We start from the raw sequence: 22,923 nt of genomic DNA on the forward strand, positions 1-22,923 counted from the left end.
CCAAGATACTTAAACTCCTCCACTTGAGGCAGGATCTCTCCCCCAACCCGGAGGGAGCAAGCCACCTTTTTCCGGTCGAGAACCATGGCCTCGGACTTGGAGGTGCTGACTCTCATCCCAGCTGCTTCACACTCGGCTGCGAACCGTCCCAGTGCACGCTGAAGGTCCTGGCTCGATGGAGCCAACAAGACAACATCATCCGCAAAAAGCAGAGACGAAATCTGCCGGCTCCCGAACCGAACCCCCTCCGGTCCCTGGCTGCGCCTAGAAATTCTGTCCATAAAAATAATGAACAGAACCGGTGACAAAGGGCAGCCCTGGCGGAGTCCAACATGCACCGGGAACAGGTCCGACTTACTGCCGGCAATGCGGACCAAGCTCCTGCTCCGGTTGTACAGGGACTGCACAGCCCTCAACAGAGGGCCTGCAACCCCATACTCTCGGAGCACCTCCCACAGAATGACGCGAGGGACACGGTCGAATGCCTTCTCCAAGTCCACAAAACACATGTGGACCGGTTGGGCAAACTCCCATGAACCCTCAAGCACCCTGTGGAGGGTATAGAGCTGGTCCAGTGTTCCACGGCCGGGACGAAAACCGCATTGTTCCTCCTGAATCCGAGGTTCGACTATCGGCCGGATTCTCCTCTCCAGTACCCTGGAATAGACTTTCCCAGGGAGGCTGAGGAGTGTGATCCCCCGATAGTTGGAACACACCCTCCGGTCCCCCTTTTTGAACAGAGGGACCACCACCCCGGTCTGCCAGTCCAAAGGCACCGTCCCCGACTGCCATGCGATGTTGCAGAGGCGTGTCAACCAGGACAGCCCTGCAACATCCAGTGACTTGAGGTACTCAGGGCGGATCTCGTCCACCCCCGGAGCTTTGCCACCGAGGAGCTTGCAGACTACCTCAGTGACTTCAGCCCGGGTGATGGACGAATCGACCTCCAAGTCCCCAGTCTCTGCTTCCTCTGCAGAAGACATGACAGTGGGATTGAGGAGATCCTCGAAGTATTCCTTCCACCGCCCGACAATATCCCCAGTCGAGGTCAGCAGCTCCCCACCTCCACTGTAAACAGTATTAATGGAGAGCTGCTTCCCCCTCCTGAGGCGCCGAACGGTTTGCCAGAATTTCCTCGAGGCCGACCGGTAGTCCTCCTCCATGGCCTCCCCGAACTCCTCCCAGACCCGAGTTTTTGCTTCTACAACCGCCCGAGCTGCTGCCCGCTTAGCCTGCCGGTACCCGTCAGCTGCCTCAGGAGTCCTATGAGCCAACCAAGCCCGATAGGACTCCTTCTTCAGCTTGACGGCATCCCTTACTTCCGGTGTCCACCACCGGGTTCGGGGATTGCCGCCACGACAGGCACCGGCGACTTTACGGCCACAGCTATGGACGGCTGCATCAACAATGGAAGTGGAGAACATGGTCCATTCAGACTCAATGTCTCCAACCTCCCTCGGAATCTGGTCGAAGCTCTCCCGGAGGTGGGAGTTGAAGACCTCCCTGACAGCGGGTTCCGCCAGACGTTCCCAACAGACCCTCACAATACGTTTGGGTCTGCCAAGTCTGTCCCGCTTCCTCCCCTGCCAGCGGATCCAACTCACCACCAGGTGGTGATCAGTTGACAGCTCAGCCCCTCTCTTCACCCGAGTGTCCAAGACATACCGCCGAAGGTCAGATGATACGACTACAAAGTCGATCATTGACCTCCGACCTAGGGTGTCCTGGTGCCACGTGCACTGATGGACACCCTTATGCTTGAACATGGTGTTCGTTATTGACAAACTATGACTAGCACAGAAGTCTAACAACAGAACACCACTCGGGTTCAGATCGGGGAGGCCGTTCCTCCCAATCACGCCCCTCCAGGTATCACTGTCGCTACCCACGTGGGCATTGAAGTCCCCCAGCAGAACGATGGAGTCCCCGGTTGGAGCACTTTCCAGTACCCCTCCCAAGGACTCCAAAAAGGCCGGGTACTCTACACTGCTGTTTGGCCCATAGGCCGAAACAACAGTGAGAGACCTATCCCCGACCCGAAGGCGCAGGGAAGCGACCCTCTCGCTCAGCGGGGAGAACTCCAACACATGACGGCTGAGCTGGGGGGCTATAAGCAAGCCCACACCAGCTCGCCGCCTCTCACCGCGGGCAACTCCAGAGTAGAAGAGAGTCCAGCCTCTCTCAAGGAGTTGGGTTCCAGAGCCCGAACTGTGCGTGGAGGTGAGTCCGACTATCTCTAGTCGGTACCGCTCAACCTCCCGCACTAGCTCCGGCTCCTTCCCCCCCAGCGAGGTGACATTCCATGTCCCCATAGCCAGAGTCGTTGTCCAGGGTTTGGGTCGTCGGGGCCCCCGCCCACGACTGCCACCCAAAACACAAAGCACCGGCCCCTTCTGGTCCTTCCTGCAGGTGGTGGGCCTACGGGAAGGAAAGATCTATCCACAATAATATAAGACTGGTGCTAGACTTGATTGATTACAGTCGTACATTTCTAGAGAATGGTTTCATTGCATTTCTTGATTTCTACAAAGCCTTTGATTCAGTGGAACATCGTGTCTTTTTCTAAACTTTAAATAATTTTGTTTTGGGACAGAAATTTACAGATTTGATTGGTATGTTATATGATATTAACATTGTGTAGTTTTGGAATATGGTACATGCCCAAGATTCAGGAGGGGCATTAGACAAGGTTGCAACAGTCTTCCTCTATTATTTATGATTGGTGTTCACTTATCCTCTATTATGATTAAGAATATGGGGCGGAGCCATAAACATTATGGGAAAATGCATTATAATAAGTCAATTTGCAGATGACGCAACATTATTTTTAAAAGATGAAAGACAAATTTCCACAGTGCTGTATTCCATTAACCAATTTCCCAAAGCAGCAGACATTATATTAAATGTTGTTAAATGTGAACTACTTGCCTTACATAACTAACAGAGTGCCTAATTTGCAACTTCAAGGTTGAAACAGAAATCCAATACCTGTGTATCACTGTCACCAGGAATAAGGAAGAAAACATTTGTAGAAATAATGATAAATGTAAAACAATCTTGAGTTCTTGGCTATTGAGACATTATCTGTGTATCAAGAGCTATTTACCCTTCCATTGACCAGACTAATAATATGAATTTCAACTTTAAGAAAAAAGTCATTACATTAGGAGAGGTAACATGGTCAAGAGTATTGAGGAGGATGATCATGATGCCATGCATTCCTCTGTTATGAGAAATCCCCACGATGGAAGGAAGGAGCCCTGCTCAAACCCAATGACCCACCCATTCACACCATGACTCACTATTAACACCCAAACAAACTGATTTTATTTATGTGTTTGTGAAATGGCAGACAATTTATTACCCACACAAATTTTACTTACTTTATAGCTTGGTATAACCTCTTCCCTCACCACAACAGTACACATGAGAAAATGATGTCATATTTTGCCATTTTTTTGTGTTGTTGAATGGGTTTGAGATACTCAGGTATATTAAAACTCTGTGGCTGTGGTTTTATGAATAGCAATGTTGGTCAGTCCAAGACCTTGGTCCAGACTGAAATATCTAAACAACTACTAGATGGATCACCATAAAACTTTGACTGACTTGGTGACCCCAGTTATCTTCTAGTGCTGAAACAAGATTGACAATTTTGTTTGCAAGTGAAATCTCTAAATGGAAATTTGCTATAAAGAAAATTGCCAACTAATTCGCTATAAATTGTAATGACTTTAGTGATGCCTTGAAATTTTATCTAGCACCATCATCAGGTCAGAATTTTTGTTTGTCTAATACACTGACTTATGACCAAACATCTGCAAAACAAATGAGATTCCGATCAGCCTCAGATGTACTTTGTGTTTGCTGCCAATAAGCATGTTACCATGCTAAACTAAGACGATGATCATTATGCTGAACATCAGTATGTTACCATTGTCACTGTGAGCAATTTAGCTCGGTGATGTCAGTCTTCAGCTCAAAGCTCCCACTGTACCTAAGGACAATCACTCTTTGTCCTGTTAGCTGTTATGTGATGTTTTCTGTAACATTAGTGCTGTACATAGTTCATTACATGTGTTCCTTTACAGACATGGAAGAAACATAATTCTTAATCATATTTCCTGTAATTTAAATGTTCCTGTGTCTACTGCACACAGAACTGGCCAGCAAGGAGCAAGAGGAACAAGAGGAAGTGGAGTCTAATATCAACTCAGACATCCAATCTCATGGCTCACCCAGTCACAGAGTCCCTGATGGAAACACATCTGACCAATCACAGAAGTCAGACATCTCACCTTCTGTTGAGACACATGACAACAAGTCTCCAGACTGCATGCCTGCAGATCACCTGACCTGGAATGGTACACACATGACATTATATCCAATTATTTATTACATTTTAACTTTCAATGAGCTGACCTGTCGCTGTGGTAACCATTGCAGGGGTGGGGCCAATGGAGGAGAATGAGGAAGACAATGATGATGTGCCTGAAAATGCCTGATGACACTCCAAGGCAAACTCACTACTGTATCTAATTGTGGCAGATCACCATAGCAACAGGCGTTGCAGTGCAGTGACAACGGGAGTACAAGCTCTTCTGTTTAAACACAGCAGCTGACTCAGTGTGGTTCAGTGGCACCAAAGGGGCCAATGGACCTTGTGTTTACAACTGACCATGAAAATAACACATTCAAAGTGACAACATTTATCAGATAACAACTTCTTAGCAGCTTCATGGTCATTTCAGAGTGGTGAAAGTGTTTCGTGATTTTATTAGAGACTGGAGTGGAAATCAGAATCAGAATTTAAATACAAATAAAAACAGACAGGTGAAAACCAAAGAGTGTACAGTGGCTGAAAACTCTGGAGGAAATGGACATGGAGCTGTTGTGTGGTTGTTGAGGTTTTGTGAATGAAGCTGAGCAGAGCAACAGGTGTGTTGTACATGTCGTATAATACATTAGGATTGTGAAGAGTGATTTCTGCTCTTTTGTCTGTTGTGGATTCAAATTATCATGCATGTTGTGCTTCTGACCACTACCCATTATGTGACATCAGAGCTGTCAAAAAAATACTTAACAGATCCCTCAGGATATAGCAGCTGTTGTTAACCACGCTAGCAGCATGGCTTTATATATGGCAACATTGGTCTTTTGGTTGGTCGATCCAGCACTTTGGTCCAGGATGAAATATCTCAACAACTATAGGATGGATTGCCTTGAAATCTTGTGCAGACATTCATGGTTCCCAGAAGACGTATCATATTGGTTGTCGTGATCCTCCAACTCTTCATCTTAGTGCTATCAGTAAGTCAAAGTTTTCATTTATCCAGTGAAATATCTCAATATCTATGAAATGTATTTGCTCTAAAATTTTGTACTGACATTAACGATTCCCAGACAATGACTCCTAATAATGACTTTGGGAACACTCTGAATTTCTGTCTAGCACCATTATCAATTTAATTAGCTAATTCTGTGTTTTATGGTAAAATACCTACAAAACATTCCCATAACCTCAGCAGTACCTTGTGTTTTATGCTATTTTAGCATGCTAGTATGCTAAACAAAAATAGCGATCATGGTAAACATTATACCCACTGAACATCAGCATGTAAGCTTTGCTATCGTGAGCATATGAGCATGCTGGAATGAGCATTCAGCTCCAAGCACCACTATGGCTAAGTAGCCTCACAAAGACATTAGCATGATTGTAAACTTAATGGTATGATTGGTTTGTGATATTTTGTCTCTGAGGGTGGTAGGATAAAACAGTTACTTTTCTTGCTGTAAAACCCTGAATGAAAGCAAATTAGCAAATTTTTAGAGATGATGCAAGAAAGGCAATCAAAAGTATGAGGACCAGAAAATTCACTCAAGTTGATGCAAACTGATGTGTCAGCAAACTGAAAATGGTTCAGGGGCCCGTTTCACAAAGGAGGTTCAACAAACTCCGAGTCTAATCCTGAACCCTGAGTTGATCTAGCCTGAGATAGGAAACTCCGAGTTTTCGGTTTCAGAACAGGTGATTTGAGTTAGTTCAATCAACTCAGAGTAGGTTAACTCAGAGTTAAGCGCGTGCACCACGACTATAAAGAGCCAACATCAATGGAGCCCCGATTCGACGAGTCACCATGGCGACAGGGAAGAGGAGGGCTGCGTATTTTACCCCACTGGAACTCGAACTCTTAATGCGCTCATACGGCCAATTTGAGCATGTTTTTAGAAAAAAGTGCAACACCGCTGCAGCTGCAAAAGAGAGGGAGGTGGCGTGGGAGAACATTGCTGCTCGGGTCAATGCGTAAGTTTAAATGTAGTCCTTTGCAATCACAATAATATTACAGGGGAAAACTGCTTGAATGGGAGCTCATTAATTTATTTCATGTAGGTGCAATCCCGCGGAGGAGAAGCGCACTTGGCAGCAGCTCAAGATGAAACATAAAAACATTGTTTTTAAGACACGGCATAATTTAATGGGGGTACCTCATTTTGATCATGTGTTACATTGTAAAGTAAATATTAAGTGGCTGTTTGACTGTGCAGTTGTTTTATCACCAACATAATGCTGCGCAAAGAAACGCAGCGCAACACACAATATCTGCTGGGATGTGAGAGCATGACTCCGGCTGGCAATGTTGCAAATGTAAAGACGGATTAGGTTGTGTATGTAGATGATGGACTGTGACGTGAAACGGTACCGTTCAAAAAGATAATTGTCTGGAAATGCCAGAACATCTATGCGCGGTCTGATAACCATCTCCCAACGAATATTTAATTCCCTGCGCAGTAATGCTGCACCTTCATCCACGGGATCGTTGTCAAAAGGACATGCCATGTTAGTGGAAAAAAAGTGCCTACTGACTGATTTTTTTTTTTAAATAACAGACGGCAAAACTATGTTATCCCAAAACTCGCCTGCTGACGAATGAATGAGGAAATCAAATACCGTGTGTAGCTGACAGAGGGCAGAGACAGAGAGAAACTCGAGGTTCATTGAGAAAAACCTGGTCCCGACCAGGTTAGGTTCATAGAGTCTGTTACTATGGTAACTGACCGAGAGCTTAAGTTACCTCTCTCTGTGAAACAGGCTAGAGTTACCCCTCTTTCTCTGGTTTGAGTTACCTCCCTTTGTGAAACGGAAAACTCAGAGTTTCCTTCATTTCAGGCTTAACAAACTCGGAGTTTTCACTAAACCTGCTTTGTGAAACGGGCCCCAGATCTCCAGAGGGTGTTCAGTACTGTGTGTGCACACATGCACTTGCGTGCGTGTGTGAAGCTTGTTGAAGTTGTGACTATTTACAGCTCTAAGTATTGAAGTTGGCCAGCTGACCACTAACATGCTAGGCAGACAGGAGCATGCTAGTGCTCGCCAGTCACAACAGCTTGTTCAATTAACAGTGAGAAAACAATAATAAATTCCCAATTCCCAAGTTCTAGTCCCGTGTCCCCGTTTCAGTTATCTCTTGGTTTCCGCCATAAATGAAATATAATAATTTTGATGACTCATCCTTAACTTGGACTTTAGCCACCTAAATATATTGCAATTTGGGACGACTAACTCCACCCATCATACAACCACACTTGACAGTAGCTCCTGGATCATACTGTAGTAAACAGCAAAACAATCATAGTACAGTGTTAATTTTAACAGGGTTTTCAAATTTAGTTTTAGTTGCTTATTGAAAATTTATGTTGGTTTAAAGTCACATTTTAGGGAATTTCCCCTCGCGGGACAAATAAAGGAATATTGATCTTTAGTGTTTTTATTTAATTTTAGTCAAGATTTAGTCAGTGGAAAGTTTCAATTTTAGTTTAATTTTGCTGAAGAATATTTCTCAATATTATTAGATAAGGAGATTATCTTTTCAGTTTCGTTTGTTTGTCTCTTTGTCAGCAAGTTTATGGAAAAATACTGGCTCAATTTTGATGAAACTTGGTGGAAGAGTGTATTATGGGCCAAGCAAGAAGATCATCATCATTTGAGAGACCAGCTATCAGCAGCAGCTAATGGTTTTGTTTGGCTTTTTAAGATAGCTAGATATTGTGGTACACTCTGACAACTTTATCTTAGCCAATCATCCAACGTGTTAGGCAAAATGGCTGAATAATTTCTTAGGACTCAAAGATGCAGACCAGAGAGGGACATAATCAATCTACAATAATTTAATTTAAACAAGAACTGCGCAACACAAAGTGCACTCAAATGAGTGGAAAACCACAAAATAAAGCACACTCGAAAGTGAGTGGAATTAAACAAAGGGAGCTCCGACGAATCGGGTTCCTGAAGCAAGGCACATGCTGATGAGGCAGGCAAACAACTGAAACACAAAGCACACTAAAAGTGGCAGTCCAACAAAGGTAAACATTAGCACGACTGAGAGGAGATACCAAACGTAGCAAATGCCCTAAATTAGGGCATTTGCCTACTAGCTACTATTGTTTCTCGTCTTTACTCATGAGGTATTTCTGCATAATTTTAGTTCTGAATAATTTTCCACTTACTGTTAGGCTTTAGCCGCTAAATAGTTAGGACCCAAGGATGCAGACCCGGACACAGGACTTGTGCAGCAAAGGAGTGAGAAAATAACTAAAGGAGCTCCGACGAGGCGGGTATGTGGTATAGACACGCGTGGAAGCGGCGGGTAGGCACTGGAAACAAAAGAAGCACACAGTAAGTGGCAATACTAAACAGTGGAGCATTAACTGTTTCTCAGGAGGAGAGGAAGACAAAAGAGACGTAGTACTCACAAGACCAGACACCGTCATGGGAGGATGAGGAATAATCCGGCACAGGTAAGAGAGGGCTCTCTCCTTAAATACTGTGCCAATCAGGAACAATGCCTCACGGGTGAGCCCCAGCAGGGGCGGAGTTAGCTGGGAGCATGGAGACGCCCCGCTGCACAGACAGAGGAAAACAGACAGACAACAAACAATAGGGAAAAAGGGCAAGGAGACCCAATAGGAAAGACAGGCAGGCAGGATCCTAACATTTACATTGCCATGACAGTTTAGTTATTGAATAAAATGATGTCAACACACATTTGCCAAAGTCTTTGCTGACAAAATCAATACTAATTAGTGTGCATTTCCAGAGAATGTGACTGAGGTGTAGTTTATTCATTATTCTCATATCCTCCTCTATCTACATGGGTGAAGGAGGTTAGAGTCCAACAGTGCTCTAAAGCTTTGTATTTGCTCAGACATGCATAGACACGCATGAAGAGATTCAATCTTAAGGACTTGATTCTTTTCAATATTGACACATGATCAATGTCAATGCAGCACAGTTAAGTAGCATGTTTTCATGGTGTTCAATTAGAAAGCTTTTGCAAGTTGCAAAATGCAAGGTGCACCGCACTCCCTTTTTTGTTGAAGCTTACAGTTTGGTGCAGTGTGGTGCAGTTGTTGATTGTTGCTAGGCAACCACCAAGTCACTTTTCCTTAGTCTAACCCTGATTTTGCTGATGGTGAGTAAGATCTGTAGTTTTCATTTAAATAGATATACTGGTTTATAAATGGACAGGGGGAAGGCTCTTGCTCTGATTCAGGGTGAAGGGTTGTTCCCAAACAGTATGCAGGATACGGGAAAATGGAGATTCCATCACCTTCTTTGCCCTCTTTTTTTTTAAAAAAATAATTGTCCCTGAGATTCTGCCATTTCTATATGCAGTCCTCCTTTACCCTCTAACAACAACAGGTAAAATGGATGTTAACTAATAACTTGTCAGTTGCTTAATGTTAAACCTTCAACTTAGAAAGTAACTGACTCTACGTTTTGTTCAGATATGTTGTGCGGCTTGCCAAGAGAGACTTTGAAAGTGAGCTAACATTAGCTTAGCACAAACTATGAACTGCTACAGTTTAAATTAACGAAAACAACCATACTGAAATCTCAAGAGCCACACCTATTTGCCCCTAGGCCTGCTTTTTTCTTTTTAACTATGATTAGTAAAATCATATAGCTCTGGGTATCCAGCAACAGCCAAGACTAGTTAGTCCTCCATGATTGCTATTCCAAGCAACTGTAAACTTTGTCGTCACCTCCCCTGAAGGCCTACCTCTCTGGATGATGGGAAAAACTGCAAATGATGTTGGGCATTATTCTATCTATCTAGGTTGAAATTTTTCAGCTCAAGCTTTGAGAGCGCCCCTGCAAAAATATGAGGCACTCTGGGTATCTAAAACACAAGCTGCCCAGGGTGCATAAGTAAGCAAACTGCCCATATTGCCAAATGGAAAAAGACACCTTTCACTGAGAAAAAAAAAAAAAAAAACTGTGCTGGTATACACATTGGTATAGTTACAGTATAATACCCTGCCCACATATTCCTTTTTTTTTTTTCTTACTGAAAAAGAAGTAACATGACAGGAACTAAATATGCTACATATGCTGCAATTTCACTGTGACTTTGGGAGATGTATTTGTTAAACTGGCAAACTGACCTAACTTGTACCTACAGTGACATTACTGATTGAATATGTCTGACAGTTTGAACCCACAGAGAACAGAGCAGCAGCAGTAAATTAGTATGAATTTCTAACCTTTAAATGGACAGTCAAAGACATACCAGAGTTTATATGTGACCACTTTAAAAGAAGTTTTTTTTTTATAACATGGGTTGTCTTGTTGTTCTTTTGGCAAATACACCCAGAAGTTAGTGTAACATTGTACTCTCCACCATCATTGCAGAAACTGTGACCTGTGACCTTCTGTTTTTTTCTGTGCTTGGCTATAAAATCATGGTACTGTCTCTATTGTCCTGACTGTGAATAAAGAGCAGTGCAGTCAATAATATCACTATGTTGACTTGTGCAACCGAAACACCATACATTTCTACAGCAACGGCCAATGAGCTGAAAAATAGATCCAACATGGCAGACAGTGAAAACTATTTAGATCCTCTAAACCCTGTGTTAATGCAATGTGTGCTATAATCATTGTGTGGTGTTTGGTTGTGTGTGCACTGTATACTGTACAGTATACTGCATACGGTACAGTTGTTTCCTGTATTATTTGGGGCAGCTGTGACTCAGTAGGTAGAGCGGTTGTCCACTTAGCAGAAGATTGGTGGTTTGTTTTCACTTTGTGAGTCTATGTGTGTGTGTGTATCAAAATGCAAGTGTGGTCCTTGAGACTGGAAGACCTTTTGTTGCAGGAACTACCACAGAAGCAAATTGAAGTACTTTGCCATGTGTTTATATGTCTGTCTGTGGACAGATTTTGTTGATGCAATAGCTTCACAACCATTCAGGATGCAGTCATGAAACTGGACAGGTATGTAGTTGAGATCAAAATGAAGGCTGAGATCAAAATATGGGTGTGGTCTGAGCAAGGGTCCCGAAGTGGAGAAATAGGAATTAGGGAAGAATCCCAGTCTCCAACTTTATGTCCCTGGCCGACATTCATTTTATGTCATGGATTATAACATCGCAGTTTCAATCATTCCTGTTCACTCTAGGTCATTAGATAAAACTAGGATCATCTTGTCATGGGATTACACCAGCTGAAATGCCAAATCAGTGTGAATGCATACCTGTCAACCTTTCTGTTTTTCCTAGGATTCTCCTGAATTTTACCCTTCTCTCCCGCAGTCCTCCCATTTAAGTATTTTCCTTTAAATCTACCATATTTTTAACCTTTCTAACACAGAAAAAAAGGTTGACTCTAATGTTGATGGGAGGCATAACCGCATATTTGATGTGTTTGCAGCACTCGCACAGCAGGTGGCAGGCAGTATGTAGAACATTAGTTGTAATATTTATTGACAAGGATTCATTTACTCAAATGGGGCCCACCAATAAAACAAAGAGAAGAAGGATGAATGTGAGAGGGATGGAGTACCTGCCAAAAAGTCTAAAAGTTTCTCATCAAATGGGAGGAGGCTTACCCATATATAATGAAGTGTAATGTTGGTCAAAGTCATGCATTTTGTAAAATATGCAAGATGGATTTTATTTTATCACACAGAGGGAAAATGGATGTGAGCCAGTTTGACAAATCTACCAAACACAAGAGGTGGGGAAACATGGTTCACCAATGACTTCATTTAGATTATCTCTGCCATCCATTTTCATAACCACCCTCTGCTACCAATTGTTTGACTAATTCACAATTGAAGCATAATGTTTAAGTGATGTATACATATTCTTCAAGTAATACATAAATAAACTAAGTGCTGAATTTAAATGCCCTTTTGTGTTTTCATTTATACAATGCAGGGATGTTCACAGCGTTTCGCTTTCAACCAGGTGTCCGATTCAGACCACCTAACTGTAATCACTTAATGTATGAACTGTTAATTCATCCTTGTTGCTCTAATATTTAAAAGCAAGTGGTTGCCTAGTGATGATTTTAGGATTCACTGTGTGCACCCTGATCTGAATGCAAGCAATATGTGGACAGTAGCAAGGGCAGTGGGAGGGCCCAGGGTCTGGCACCAGAAAGTTTCCTGCATTTTCAAATTCCAGTGTTAACAGGTACGGTAATAGAAGACATAACATGAGGGAAGAGATTTTGACCAAACAGGTGAACTGTGTCAAATTTCAATATGCCTAGCCATCCTTGCATTGTGAACTTTCATATGTTAGTACTGACAAATTGGATATTTTGATGAACTCTTCCCTTGTTTGACACAAAGAATGTACAACATTAAACATGTTTATTCATGAATGTAGAATGTCATGATTGGCAAGAGATAAATGAACAGTTGTTTGGAAAGAACATGAATATTGAATGTCCAACAACAATTGAAAATTGCTCATGTAGGAATCATCACTGCTGTGAGATTATGGTCATAGTACTAGGTGTTGAAAACATCTGTGAACATTTCAGGACACTGTTGTAATGGATGTGATCAATGAGAATTCCATTGTCTGTAGTTGCACCTTGTTACCTCTTAACTCTGAGGGGTGTATGAGCAAGTGTTATAGTTGGAGCATTTCCAGATTGGTGATGTAGGTTAGTAACAGACTTCGGGAAGAGTTGGGTAAACAGGCACAAGTTACAGAGCATATGCAAACATTACGCTTTCTTCCAGATCATGACACAAAACTCTGATCAAACTCTCAAACCAGGTAGTGCTGATCTAATATGAATCAGGAATGTAGTACTGCCTTCCCTGTTTCTCACCTGAAATGTTTTCTTATTTTACGATACTGTTTAACTGTACATTGTTTGAAACTGGTCAAGCCTAAATCAACCACCCAACCTACCTCACTCACCAGTGGAAGTATTGTGGTCCACATGTGGTGCAGTGCATTCTGGTTGCTGTAGGTTACATACCTTTTTAGCAAAAGGGAATACCACAGCCCTTTTCTTTGGTCATGTAGCACCAATTTCAAAAATATTTGTGTCTCTCCACTGCAAAGACAGCCCTATGGGGGAGAGCATGAATGATGAAGGATAATATATGCGGATGAGGGTCAAGGGATGGAGGAACAGAGGGATGAGGGTCAAGGGATGTAGGAAGGAGGGATGAATGGATGAGGGGTGAGGAATGAATAGATGAGGGGATGAGGAGCGAGGGATGAAGGGGTGAGGGATGGAGGGATGAGGTGATGAGGAGCGAGGGATGAAGGGAAGGAGGGATAAAGGTCGATGGTTGAAGGGATGAGGGGATGAGGAGTGACGAATGAAGGATTGAGGGATGAGGGTAGAGGGATGACAGAGTAGGACAAAAAGAGCGTGAGGGATAAAAGGATGAAAGGAGAGATCTGAGTCATGGATGGATGGACTGTGATGATGGATCTGGGTAAGCGGGCGACAGAACGGGATGGAACCGGGGGAGTTGAGGCTCTGGGTGGGGGAACCGCCTCTTTGGATCTTCTCAGATTTTCACTTAAAGCCCCAACGGAACTTCAAGAGAAAACCTGTTCATGGGTGTATCTGATGTCAATCGCATCATTGCGGATGTACGTGAGATTTAGAGGGGGAGACCAGTGACTGAGAATTTGATGATGTGGTCAGGGATTCCATGCCTGTAATAGAGGTGGCTGCAAAGGCGAATGGATGTTTGGAGTGTCTTCTCTATCTGGATTAGATTTTGCCAGAAGTGGTGGTGAAACCACAGGCCGCCTAGCCGTTTCTGAGGATCTTGCATGGAAACTTGACTGACTAGTCTTAGTTTACGTAGTCATCGATACACTCGTGTGGATTTAGGAATAAATCAAGGCAAAAGACATAGATAGTTTGAGGTAAACTGGACTGGTTAGTCTAGCTGCATAAGAGATGGTATGTAAAAGTCAACGGAATTCTGAGACTGTCTGAGATTGTCTATGAATGGAGATAAATAACCTGAGCAGGGCATAGTGTTGCTGCAAGCAAGGAGGTCAGCAGAGACCTTTGAATGACGTGCTGATGTGAGAGCGGGACCAGGAGTTGAGGATGGCAGTAGGTGGCTTTGTGATAGCAGCCATGAACTCTGAGCAGCATAGACAGACATGGATTCTAAGAGATTGTTGATAGGCGGAGACAGATAACCTGAGTGGAGAGCATGTTGCAATGAACAAGGAGGTCTGAAGTAAGGGGCAAACTTTTGGGCAATGTGAAGGACGTGTAACAAAAGTGTCAAAATTGAGGGATGATGCGAATGACATAGTTCAGGTGGCCTAGCAGTGAAAGGAGTTAGTGTTTGGTGTGTCTATGGGCCGTGACGATTATTATTATTATTATTATTATTATTATTATTATTGATTGGTTAATTTTTTTTCTCAGAAGGTGGCGATGCTAGGACTGTAAATGGTGCCGGAGCTGTAAATAATCCACTGAAGTGGCATATCAGCATGTTCAAAATTTCATTGGTTATTTGGAGCATCAATCATCTTTAAACCTGGCTGTTATTGGCTCAATTTTCGCACCTGGGAAGAGAAGGAGGACCTTTTTTCTACTCAGACTGTTATTGGCTTCTCTGGTTGCTAAGTTTCATGTGCCGGATCGTGATTGGTCAAATGAGGTGTCATTTGAAGCCTGAAACTCCAGGGAGTAATTGGTGGCAGGATAGCACTCTTCTGCATATGCTTCTGAAAGTTGTGATGGAGAGAAGACGGAAAACAAACCGAAGACGAGCACATCACCTGCTAATAGGACATGAGAAAACAGATTGCTGTGGATTACCAACTTGTTATGGACTAAATATCTTTACTGCAGTGGATCGTCTGGAGTTTTAGTGGATGTTACGAAACCATTCGTCAGAGTGTTATCGATATGTGGATACAGTATGAATACTGTATATACAAATACATAATCAGTTGAAATTACAATATGAGTGTTGGACAATCCTTCATTTTTCTAGTTCTCTAAAATGTAGATGGTTGTGTGACTAACACAAGATTACTCTAGCCCAGGGTTTCTCAGGAACCTGTCGCTTTTTATTTCGGCACCCGTGTTAACAGATTAGAGCTGCCACACTGCCCACGTGAGCAGCTGCGTCTCATCTGGAGCTCAGGAGGCTCGCCTATTTTCACTGTGAGCCGTATGCGGTTCCCAGCAAAATATGCAGTCCGCAGGATGGCTCGACTCCTTTTGGGCACAGCAGAGACACTGGTGCCACACTGTGGCACGACTGGTGTGCGAGCCACAGCCGAGAGGTTCTGTCACACACAAAAGCCTTTTTTTGTCAGCTTAGCAGGTAGACTACCGTTAATGTCAGTTAAGCCAATTTACTGTATTCTGTCTGTACTCAAGCTCATTGTATTTTTTGATTGGCCAAGATTTGTTTTTAATTATTATTTTGAACTGTGATTGGTTCCTCAAGTTAGCTCAGTGAAGGAGCCTAATTAATGTTGGAATTTGATTAAAATATATATTCAACCAATAAAAAGAGTAACCTTCATTAATTTTACATTTAACAATACATTTACATCATTATTATGTGATTAAAGAATTCTAATAATTATTAAATTGTGTTAAATGACAGGGCTACAGTGGCTATGAATACAGTGGGTAGGCCTACATCTCAAATAGGCCAGTAAAATACACAATTTCAATCATAAATATCAATATACAGGGATTCCAACTGCTTTCTCATTGATGGGGGGCAGCAAGAGGTGTGGGCATTGAGAGGGGCATTCATCCAAAAAAGGTTGAGAACCACTGCTTTATCCTGAAGAAATTAACAGACCCTTTGGGCTTATCCCTAGCCACTAAATTTCTTTCTAGCACCATACTAAGAGCCCAGATCATTTAGAGGAGAGTTGCCAGTAATAGGCATATGTAACTGGCTAGTGGAGGACCCAGTTGCAGTGCCGGCCAATTTACGGGGAATACGGGGAAATGGACAACCGGGGTAACACTGTGCCGTGCTGAGCAGAGAGCCGGCTCAGACGGAGTTACTGTGATGAGAGCGGATCAAACGTGAAAATCAATGACAAATTTCTTTGTGGTCAAAACCACTCTTAGAGGAGGAATATGCTCTTTAATACCACCGAGGTGGTGAGATCTATTAGGGTAAAACTCTGAAATGTACTCTTTTAAATGGAGAGCTGGTCAAGTACTTCCTCTACAGGGGTGACTTGGGATTTTAACACTCTTTTGATTTTGCAGATCAGCAGATCTTTCTCACAGCAGACATTTTGACTCAGCAGAATGAAATTTTAAAAAATGTTTCATTCTGAAATTCATCCTGTTTGGGTTAGTTCTGTAGTGTCTCACAAAGAGTGCAGTGTCCAATGCCACAACTGAAACCACCATTTTTACCTTTTAATGATCATCTTTCAAATATTAGGCAATATCACATGCATCTGTTCAAATAAATTTTCACTAACTATGGCACTTACAGTGTCTGGCTCATTGTTGTCACTCAGTAGGTCTCTTTTTTATTTGGATTGATGGTGTGACAAATGCCATCAGAGGGAGGAAGATGTCTCACCACACTGAAAATCATAGTAATCATATTGTGAATGCCGTCCTTCATTTTATTTTTTATTTTTTGCTGAATGGGAATGTTATTGTAACTGTAATTACTACTGTAATTGTACTGTTTTTCTTTCATCACCTAATCCCTATATGATAGTCAAGTTCTTCAGCTGCTAGGGATGTGTCCAGTGGGTGGCCTGGGGTGGCACTGGCCCCTCCTAAAATCTTATCAGCAACTCCATGTGCCACATTATCAATCAATTAACATAACAAGTGTCATTAAGTGTGCTTGGCTATCTGCCCAGTGAGAGGGGGGACCTTATTTTTGATAGCTTCATTCTAAAGAACAAAATATTACACTGCAATCTTGCTGAAATACATTTCTGATGGTGATAGATGTCAGTATCTTCATGACAGAGGTCAGTCTCTGTGGCATTAAAATGCCACTAACTCATCTCTTTTATACATAAACCCTCTGAGAATACATTGTATTTTCCCATTAATGTCCTCTTTCATCAGATAGGCCTATTTATTATCTTTCTCTTATATGCTGAGGTCCCACAGGGATGGAGAGAAATAGAGTCATGGGCAAAGCTGATTGAATTTGTAATTTAGTTTCTATCTTGAGTAAATTCAATAAGCATGTGCAGTTATTTGGACTGTGTAAATGTCATAAAGATGGATCATTTGTTTCCTTTGTACGGCTAGTGATGGCATCAGCCAAGCAAATGCTTACAGCTCAAGCTTTAGCACAGCAGCTAGGATATTGACAAACAGCCTTTCTGCTTGTTAAAACTTTCCTCCAAACAGCAATTGTCCAATTGTAGCTTACCATCATGTCAAAGTGGTATGCATGAGGCATTTTTTTTAGCACTTTTCCAAAACTCAAAACATAGGAGCTAAATTGTAAGGACAGAAAAGAACTTAAACTGTCATGTAGCACACTAAGTAGCTGATGGCCCACAGTTATTCCTAGCATTAGGCTACATCTAGGTAAAATAGTAACATTTCTTTAGCAAACTGTAAGCATTATCTTATGAGGTTGCAGATGTGGCAATGCGAGGGGGTCGGTCGGTATAGGAGGGTTTTTGCAAATCTGGTTGAATTATACACCAACTGAATTGTTGCCAACAATGCCACCTGGGGAATTTCACCCCAGGAAGTATTTTTAAACCTAAGTCCCTGTTAAGGCACACAGGTCAGTCTTACTCAAGGCAGATGAGACACGATTCCACTTTAAAAGAGGAGCATATGCTTTATTACAAAAAATGCAATTTAAAAAAAACAATAAAACACCATTCACACAAGGCCAAAGAAAGAAGGGAACTAACTTTAAGCTGAGGCTTACCGGGGTGTAGGGACGACTGATTGGTGCAGGGAAACCCAACCAAAACTATAAGCACCCAGAACCCAGGGGAGCACAGCACACAAAAAGGGGGGATCCCACCACCAGGTCACTAGCACCACCACCGGACCTCAGGAACTAAAAGAGAAAGAAAGGGATTAAGTGGGGTTATACCAACACAAATACAAATAAACAAAACACCCAAAATCCAACCAAAACAGGCTGGATTTTGTTGGCAGGAAAATATAAATCATGAACTAAACAAAAATGAAACTGCCAACTGCCAAATTAATAAAGAAATGAAGACAAATACTGAAAAGAAAACAATCCTCTGCCCAAACAAAATACCAAGGTCAAAGAAATTAATTACTCAGGTCAACGGGCAGGGTAAACTGAATAAACTAAATGAAAAACAAAAGTAATCAAATCTAAAGGGATTTAACCCCACTACTCACTCACCCGTACTTTAAAATGGAAAGATAAATGCTCGATAAAAATCAGTGTTAAGGCTCAGATGCACACCAAGCATATACGAGGGCGGTCTTCAAATAAAGAAGCAAAGACAAAGAGCCACACAAAGCAGGAGAAAAAGCAAAAGCAAAGCAACAAAAAGCAACAACAAAACAAGAAAAAACAGCAAAGAGCAAACCAAACGCTGACAAAAAGCAAGCCAAACAGCAAACAAAAAAAAACCAAAAAGCTGGAAAAAGCAGGGAAAAGGCAAGCCAAACAAACAAACAAAAAGCAACAAAAAGCTGGAAAAAGCAGGGAAAAAGCAGCAGTGGTCCCCCGTAGCTGGTGGCGATGTGTTGTGTTGAACCCAGCCAGGAAACCCAGTCAGCTGATGCTGACTTCAGTCATGTACTGTTGGCAGCAAATCAGTTAGCGTTGGTCGGCTAGGCATGACACACCGGACGGAGAGGGAGAGAGTGTACTGCCCAGCTACTGGTGTCTACCACAGCAGGCCATTTAGGTGGCACACACACACTGGAGTCTGGAGGCACAAAGTCAACCGCTCTGTTCGAAGCAAAAGGTCCGGCCTGGAAGTGCCGTCGCCAGTTGGTAAGCAGTGAGAGAGGACTAGCAGCCCCTTTTATAGGTCAGTGCTCCTCCTGTGGTTGGCTGCAGTGTTGCCAATAAGGCATGGTAACTCACAGACCTCTATACTGCTACAAAGATGATGTATGAAAAACCTCAGTTCAGGCCTCCACTGTGTGGGAGTCGAGCGGGGATGCTACATTAGTATCCTGTTAACTTTAGCTGAGTCAGTTGGAGAATGAGTTATCAACATATGGAGTTAATGCTAATTAGCTAATCTGTATGACAATTGAAATTCAGCCAGAAAAAACAATGCTTGCTGCCTAAAAATGAAAAGCTGCTTTTGTCTACTTCTGTGTGAAATCAACTGCCCATTGTTATTTTACATAGGCTTCAACCTCTAAGGCTATCGCTAGTGGGTTCATTGCCTGTGTGCCCATGCAGCACTGAAAAACTTTCATCAACACCCACCTGCTGGATTAGCCCCACGTCTAGTCTATGCGAGTGTGGCGGTACGAAAGCTGATACAATATTATGGAAAAGATCTGAGTGTATGAATTTTGACAGGAAAACCGACAACGCCACCCTGGGATTTGCACCCAGGGAATTTTGGATAAATAGAGGTTGTAGTAGAGAGGCACGCAGGTAAGTAATACAAAGAAGGGCAGGAGGTGTGGTTCAATGTTAGCCAAAACTTAAGTTTACTAAACAGGTCACACTCAAGATAAAAAAAGAGAAAAGACTTAAAAAGGAAACTAAGGTGCTAACACCCTACTCCAATGGGGAGGCTTACTGACAGTGCAGGGGAGACTTGGGGGGAGGAAGTCCAACTTAAGAGGAGCACCCCACTCATACGTGACCCCCAGCCCGAAAGTGAATTACACCGCAAACTAAACTCCAGGCTTACACCACACACAAGGGACACCACCACCCGGGACACCACCACCACTGTCGGCTCCCAACAACTAAAAGGAGAGGGGAGAACACAATTAGTACACAACGTTATTTGTTATTTTTGTTAAAAGCCACAAAAGGCATATACTAAGTAACAACAACAAAGGAAAACCAACAAACAGAAAAAAAGGAAACAAAGAACACAAGTCTCTGGCCAGAGATACTAAAACAAATGTACATAAACTTTAAGTCGAAATGAAAACTAAATGATAATTGACCATCCAATGGATTCAAAATAACACAATACTCTCAAAAGAAACAGGCGAAAATCCCATCTAACCCCCCCCCCCCCCCCCCCGCATGCACTCACTCATTCGCGCACGCAGGCGCTCTCACACACGCACACACACACACATTCCGGGCTGGCAACCACCGCTGAAGCCCGATGTCACGAAATAAGCTAGGCCAGAGTACCAAGGGCCAAGCAACCACTCAAGGTCAGTCCCAACATAAAGCAGTAGCAGTGACAGCAAGCGAAGCAGGCCATGGCGAGAAGAGCAGGCAGTGGCGAGTGAAGCAGAAGCAGAGCAGCATGCATAAAAACTACAGGCAATGAGGGTCAGCGAAGCAGCAGTGTTCCTGCACTTATCTTAGTGTCCAAAGTCCATCCACTGGTCCGGATCAGCAGGCGTCCTCCCGGTGAGGAGAAAGACGAGGAGGCTCTGCACGGCTCCGGAAGAAGGGGAGCGTCTGTGGATCTGCTGTGGAAACGGAGAATAGAGGAGGAAGTGGAAGGGCCTTCGAGCCAGGAAGTGAGAGAGGATGAGGGAGGTACACAGTCTCCTTTTTATACCCTCGCCCTCTGCACCGATAGGCTAATGCGCCAGGTAGAATACAGAGCAGCCAACCCACCTGTATTCAGCCCCAGCAGCATATCATACTGCTACACGAGTATAAATTACATTAAAACCAGAATTGGGTCCCATTTTTCTTCAGCCAGCAAGCACAGGTCAATGAGAAGAAGAGATGGATGATGACAAGAAAATGTCTTCTGACAGTGGTTTCCAGATTTGTCCAGCACGTGAGATCAGCTACATCATGTCTGTCAACCTGCACGGCCAGTGTGAATCTTGCCTGGGTCCGAAACACGCCGCCCGTGCTCTCACTCCTCAGGCATTGGGCCCCTACTGTCCTCGTCTTCCTAAAGCTGAAAGACAGTGGAGAGCGGATGCTTGCACTTCCTTTTTGAGAGTCGTACTTGGTCAACGAGGCTCTGGACATCCTCGACCTGTTAGATGAGCTGGAGTTGCCCAAGTTGGCTCCCCAGTCATCCATGATCATGATGTCCCTGGAGGAAGCCTCAGAGATCAACAAGGCTACCAGCACCTCCTTCACCAACACTCAGGCTAGGATCGCAGCATGGCAGACACAGATCCACTGCTAAATCTGGCTGCAACAGTCTTCCATGTCAGAAAAGCAGCACCTTCCCTCTATCACAGAGGTTCATTCCACACAATCACATTTGGAACTAATGACAAAAATTCATTGGCCTGTTTAAGTGTCTCAATAAGCCATTAATCTAATAATCAGGCTGCACTGCCATTTCATTTCATTTCACTTCACTTTGACATCATGTTCTTGTTAGTTATTTTATATTTGTTGTTTTGTTGTGCTCTCACCAATTCATAGTCAGTTTACACAGATGTTGTGGTAGTGGTTGCTAGGACCAATCAACACAATATTTTTCACAGAGAGCCAATATGGATGATAAATAGTGTTATTGCACAGTTGAGAGAAACATACAACTTAGAAATTCGAAATTGCGCCAGAGGAAACGAATGAGTGAGCATATCGTCGCTGTCTGATGAAAACCACGCATCTCCACTTTTGGTGATTTCCTGTTTTTATTATGTATGGCTTGTGCACATTCTCTTCCATGTACTGTCAGTTCTAGGCATCTATTTGATCAATGAAAAGATTTTTTATTACATTGTCAATTTAACAAGTATCTCCATCGTCTTGTCAGACGTGAAAACAAAACATGTATGTCCCACTCGATGCCCCTCCAATCAAGTATCTTAAGTTGTACTGACTGTTTTTTCTGTTACAGGATAGATATATCTTTCTCTGCAGAAGAGCTTTGTGCTTTGGTGAAGTGAAATATGAGAGGAAGGTATATGGAAAACAAGGGTTAAGTCAGACACAGGAAAGGATGCAAACTTCTAGCAACAATTCATTATGTCAGCATTATATTTAGTGCATTTAACATGTTCCTTTTTGTCTTTTTGAGTGTAGCACCCCACCACTCTCACTCTAAGATGAGAAAAATTACTTTGACCAGTCTAAGTTGGGTACAGTTTTGGTTTAAAGGTAGCTACCCAACGGTTTACCCGATAAGAATAAACTTAATTACCCTACTACTCTGACTGGTTCAACCAAACTGTACACACTTACTTATAATATTACAATTAACTGACCCAAGAAAATGTTTAAAAGTGAAGAGGAGTAAAACTTTACTCAAGAATTGCAAGAACACAAATATTAAAACCATTATATGAAGATTAATAAAAAAAATTAAAAAAAATTAAAAACCCAAGTCCAAAATTGTCATCTTAGGTGCCCATTAAAATGTTCACTACTCTTGAAAATACTTCAGTCTCAGATAGGATTTAGACCAATTGGCAAAACAAATTACCAGACAAAAGTATTTTCGTAACTCATTATCAAAAATATGCAAAGCCTCAGTAATATAAAACTTAACATCCAAGCCTAAATGTCCATAACACTGCAG

At 42.8% G+C, this 22,923-nt stretch overlaps 1 protein-coding gene and 1 long non-coding RNA gene across 5 annotated transcripts in view; one reads left to right on the forward strand and one right to left on the reverse strand.

Annotated features, from left to right (window-relative positions):
- The window catches only part of pde1a (phosphodiesterase 1A, calmodulin-dependent), an 82,135-nt gene extending 69,945 nt beyond the window's left edge, over positions 1-12,190 (forward strand). For all 4 annotated transcript variants that reach the window (XM_076747448.1, XM_076747450.1, XM_076747449.1 and 1 more), the window contains 2 exons: positions 4,161-4,364; positions 4,447-12,190. In XM_076747448.1, coding sequence (XP_076603563.1) covers positions 4,161-4,364; positions 4,447-4,505 — 263 coding nt within the window. In that variant the 3' untranslated portion in view covers positions 4,506-12,190. The remainder of the gene's footprint in view (positions 1-4,160; positions 4,365-4,446) is intronic.
- On the reverse strand, positions 4,228-19,136 carry LOC143330722 (uncharacterized). Its single transcript, XR_013077968.1, has 5 exons — positions 18,660-19,136; positions 18,204-18,338; positions 8,752-8,899; positions 8,506-8,652; positions 4,228-4,356 (listed from the first exon to the last, which is right to left on the reverse strand). It is a non-coding gene; the product is annotated as an uncharacterized LOC143330722 (long non-coding RNA).
- Between the last annotated feature and the right edge of the window lie 3,787 nt (positions 19,137-22,923).

The sequence above is a fragment of the Chaetodon auriga genome, chromosome 13 (assembly GCF_051107435.1).
Source record: "Chaetodon auriga isolate fChaAug3 chromosome 13, fChaAug3.hap1, whole genome shotgun sequence".
In the NCBI taxonomy this organism is placed as follows: Eukaryota; Metazoa; Chordata; class Actinopteri; order Chaetodontiformes; family Chaetodontidae; genus Chaetodon; species Chaetodon auriga.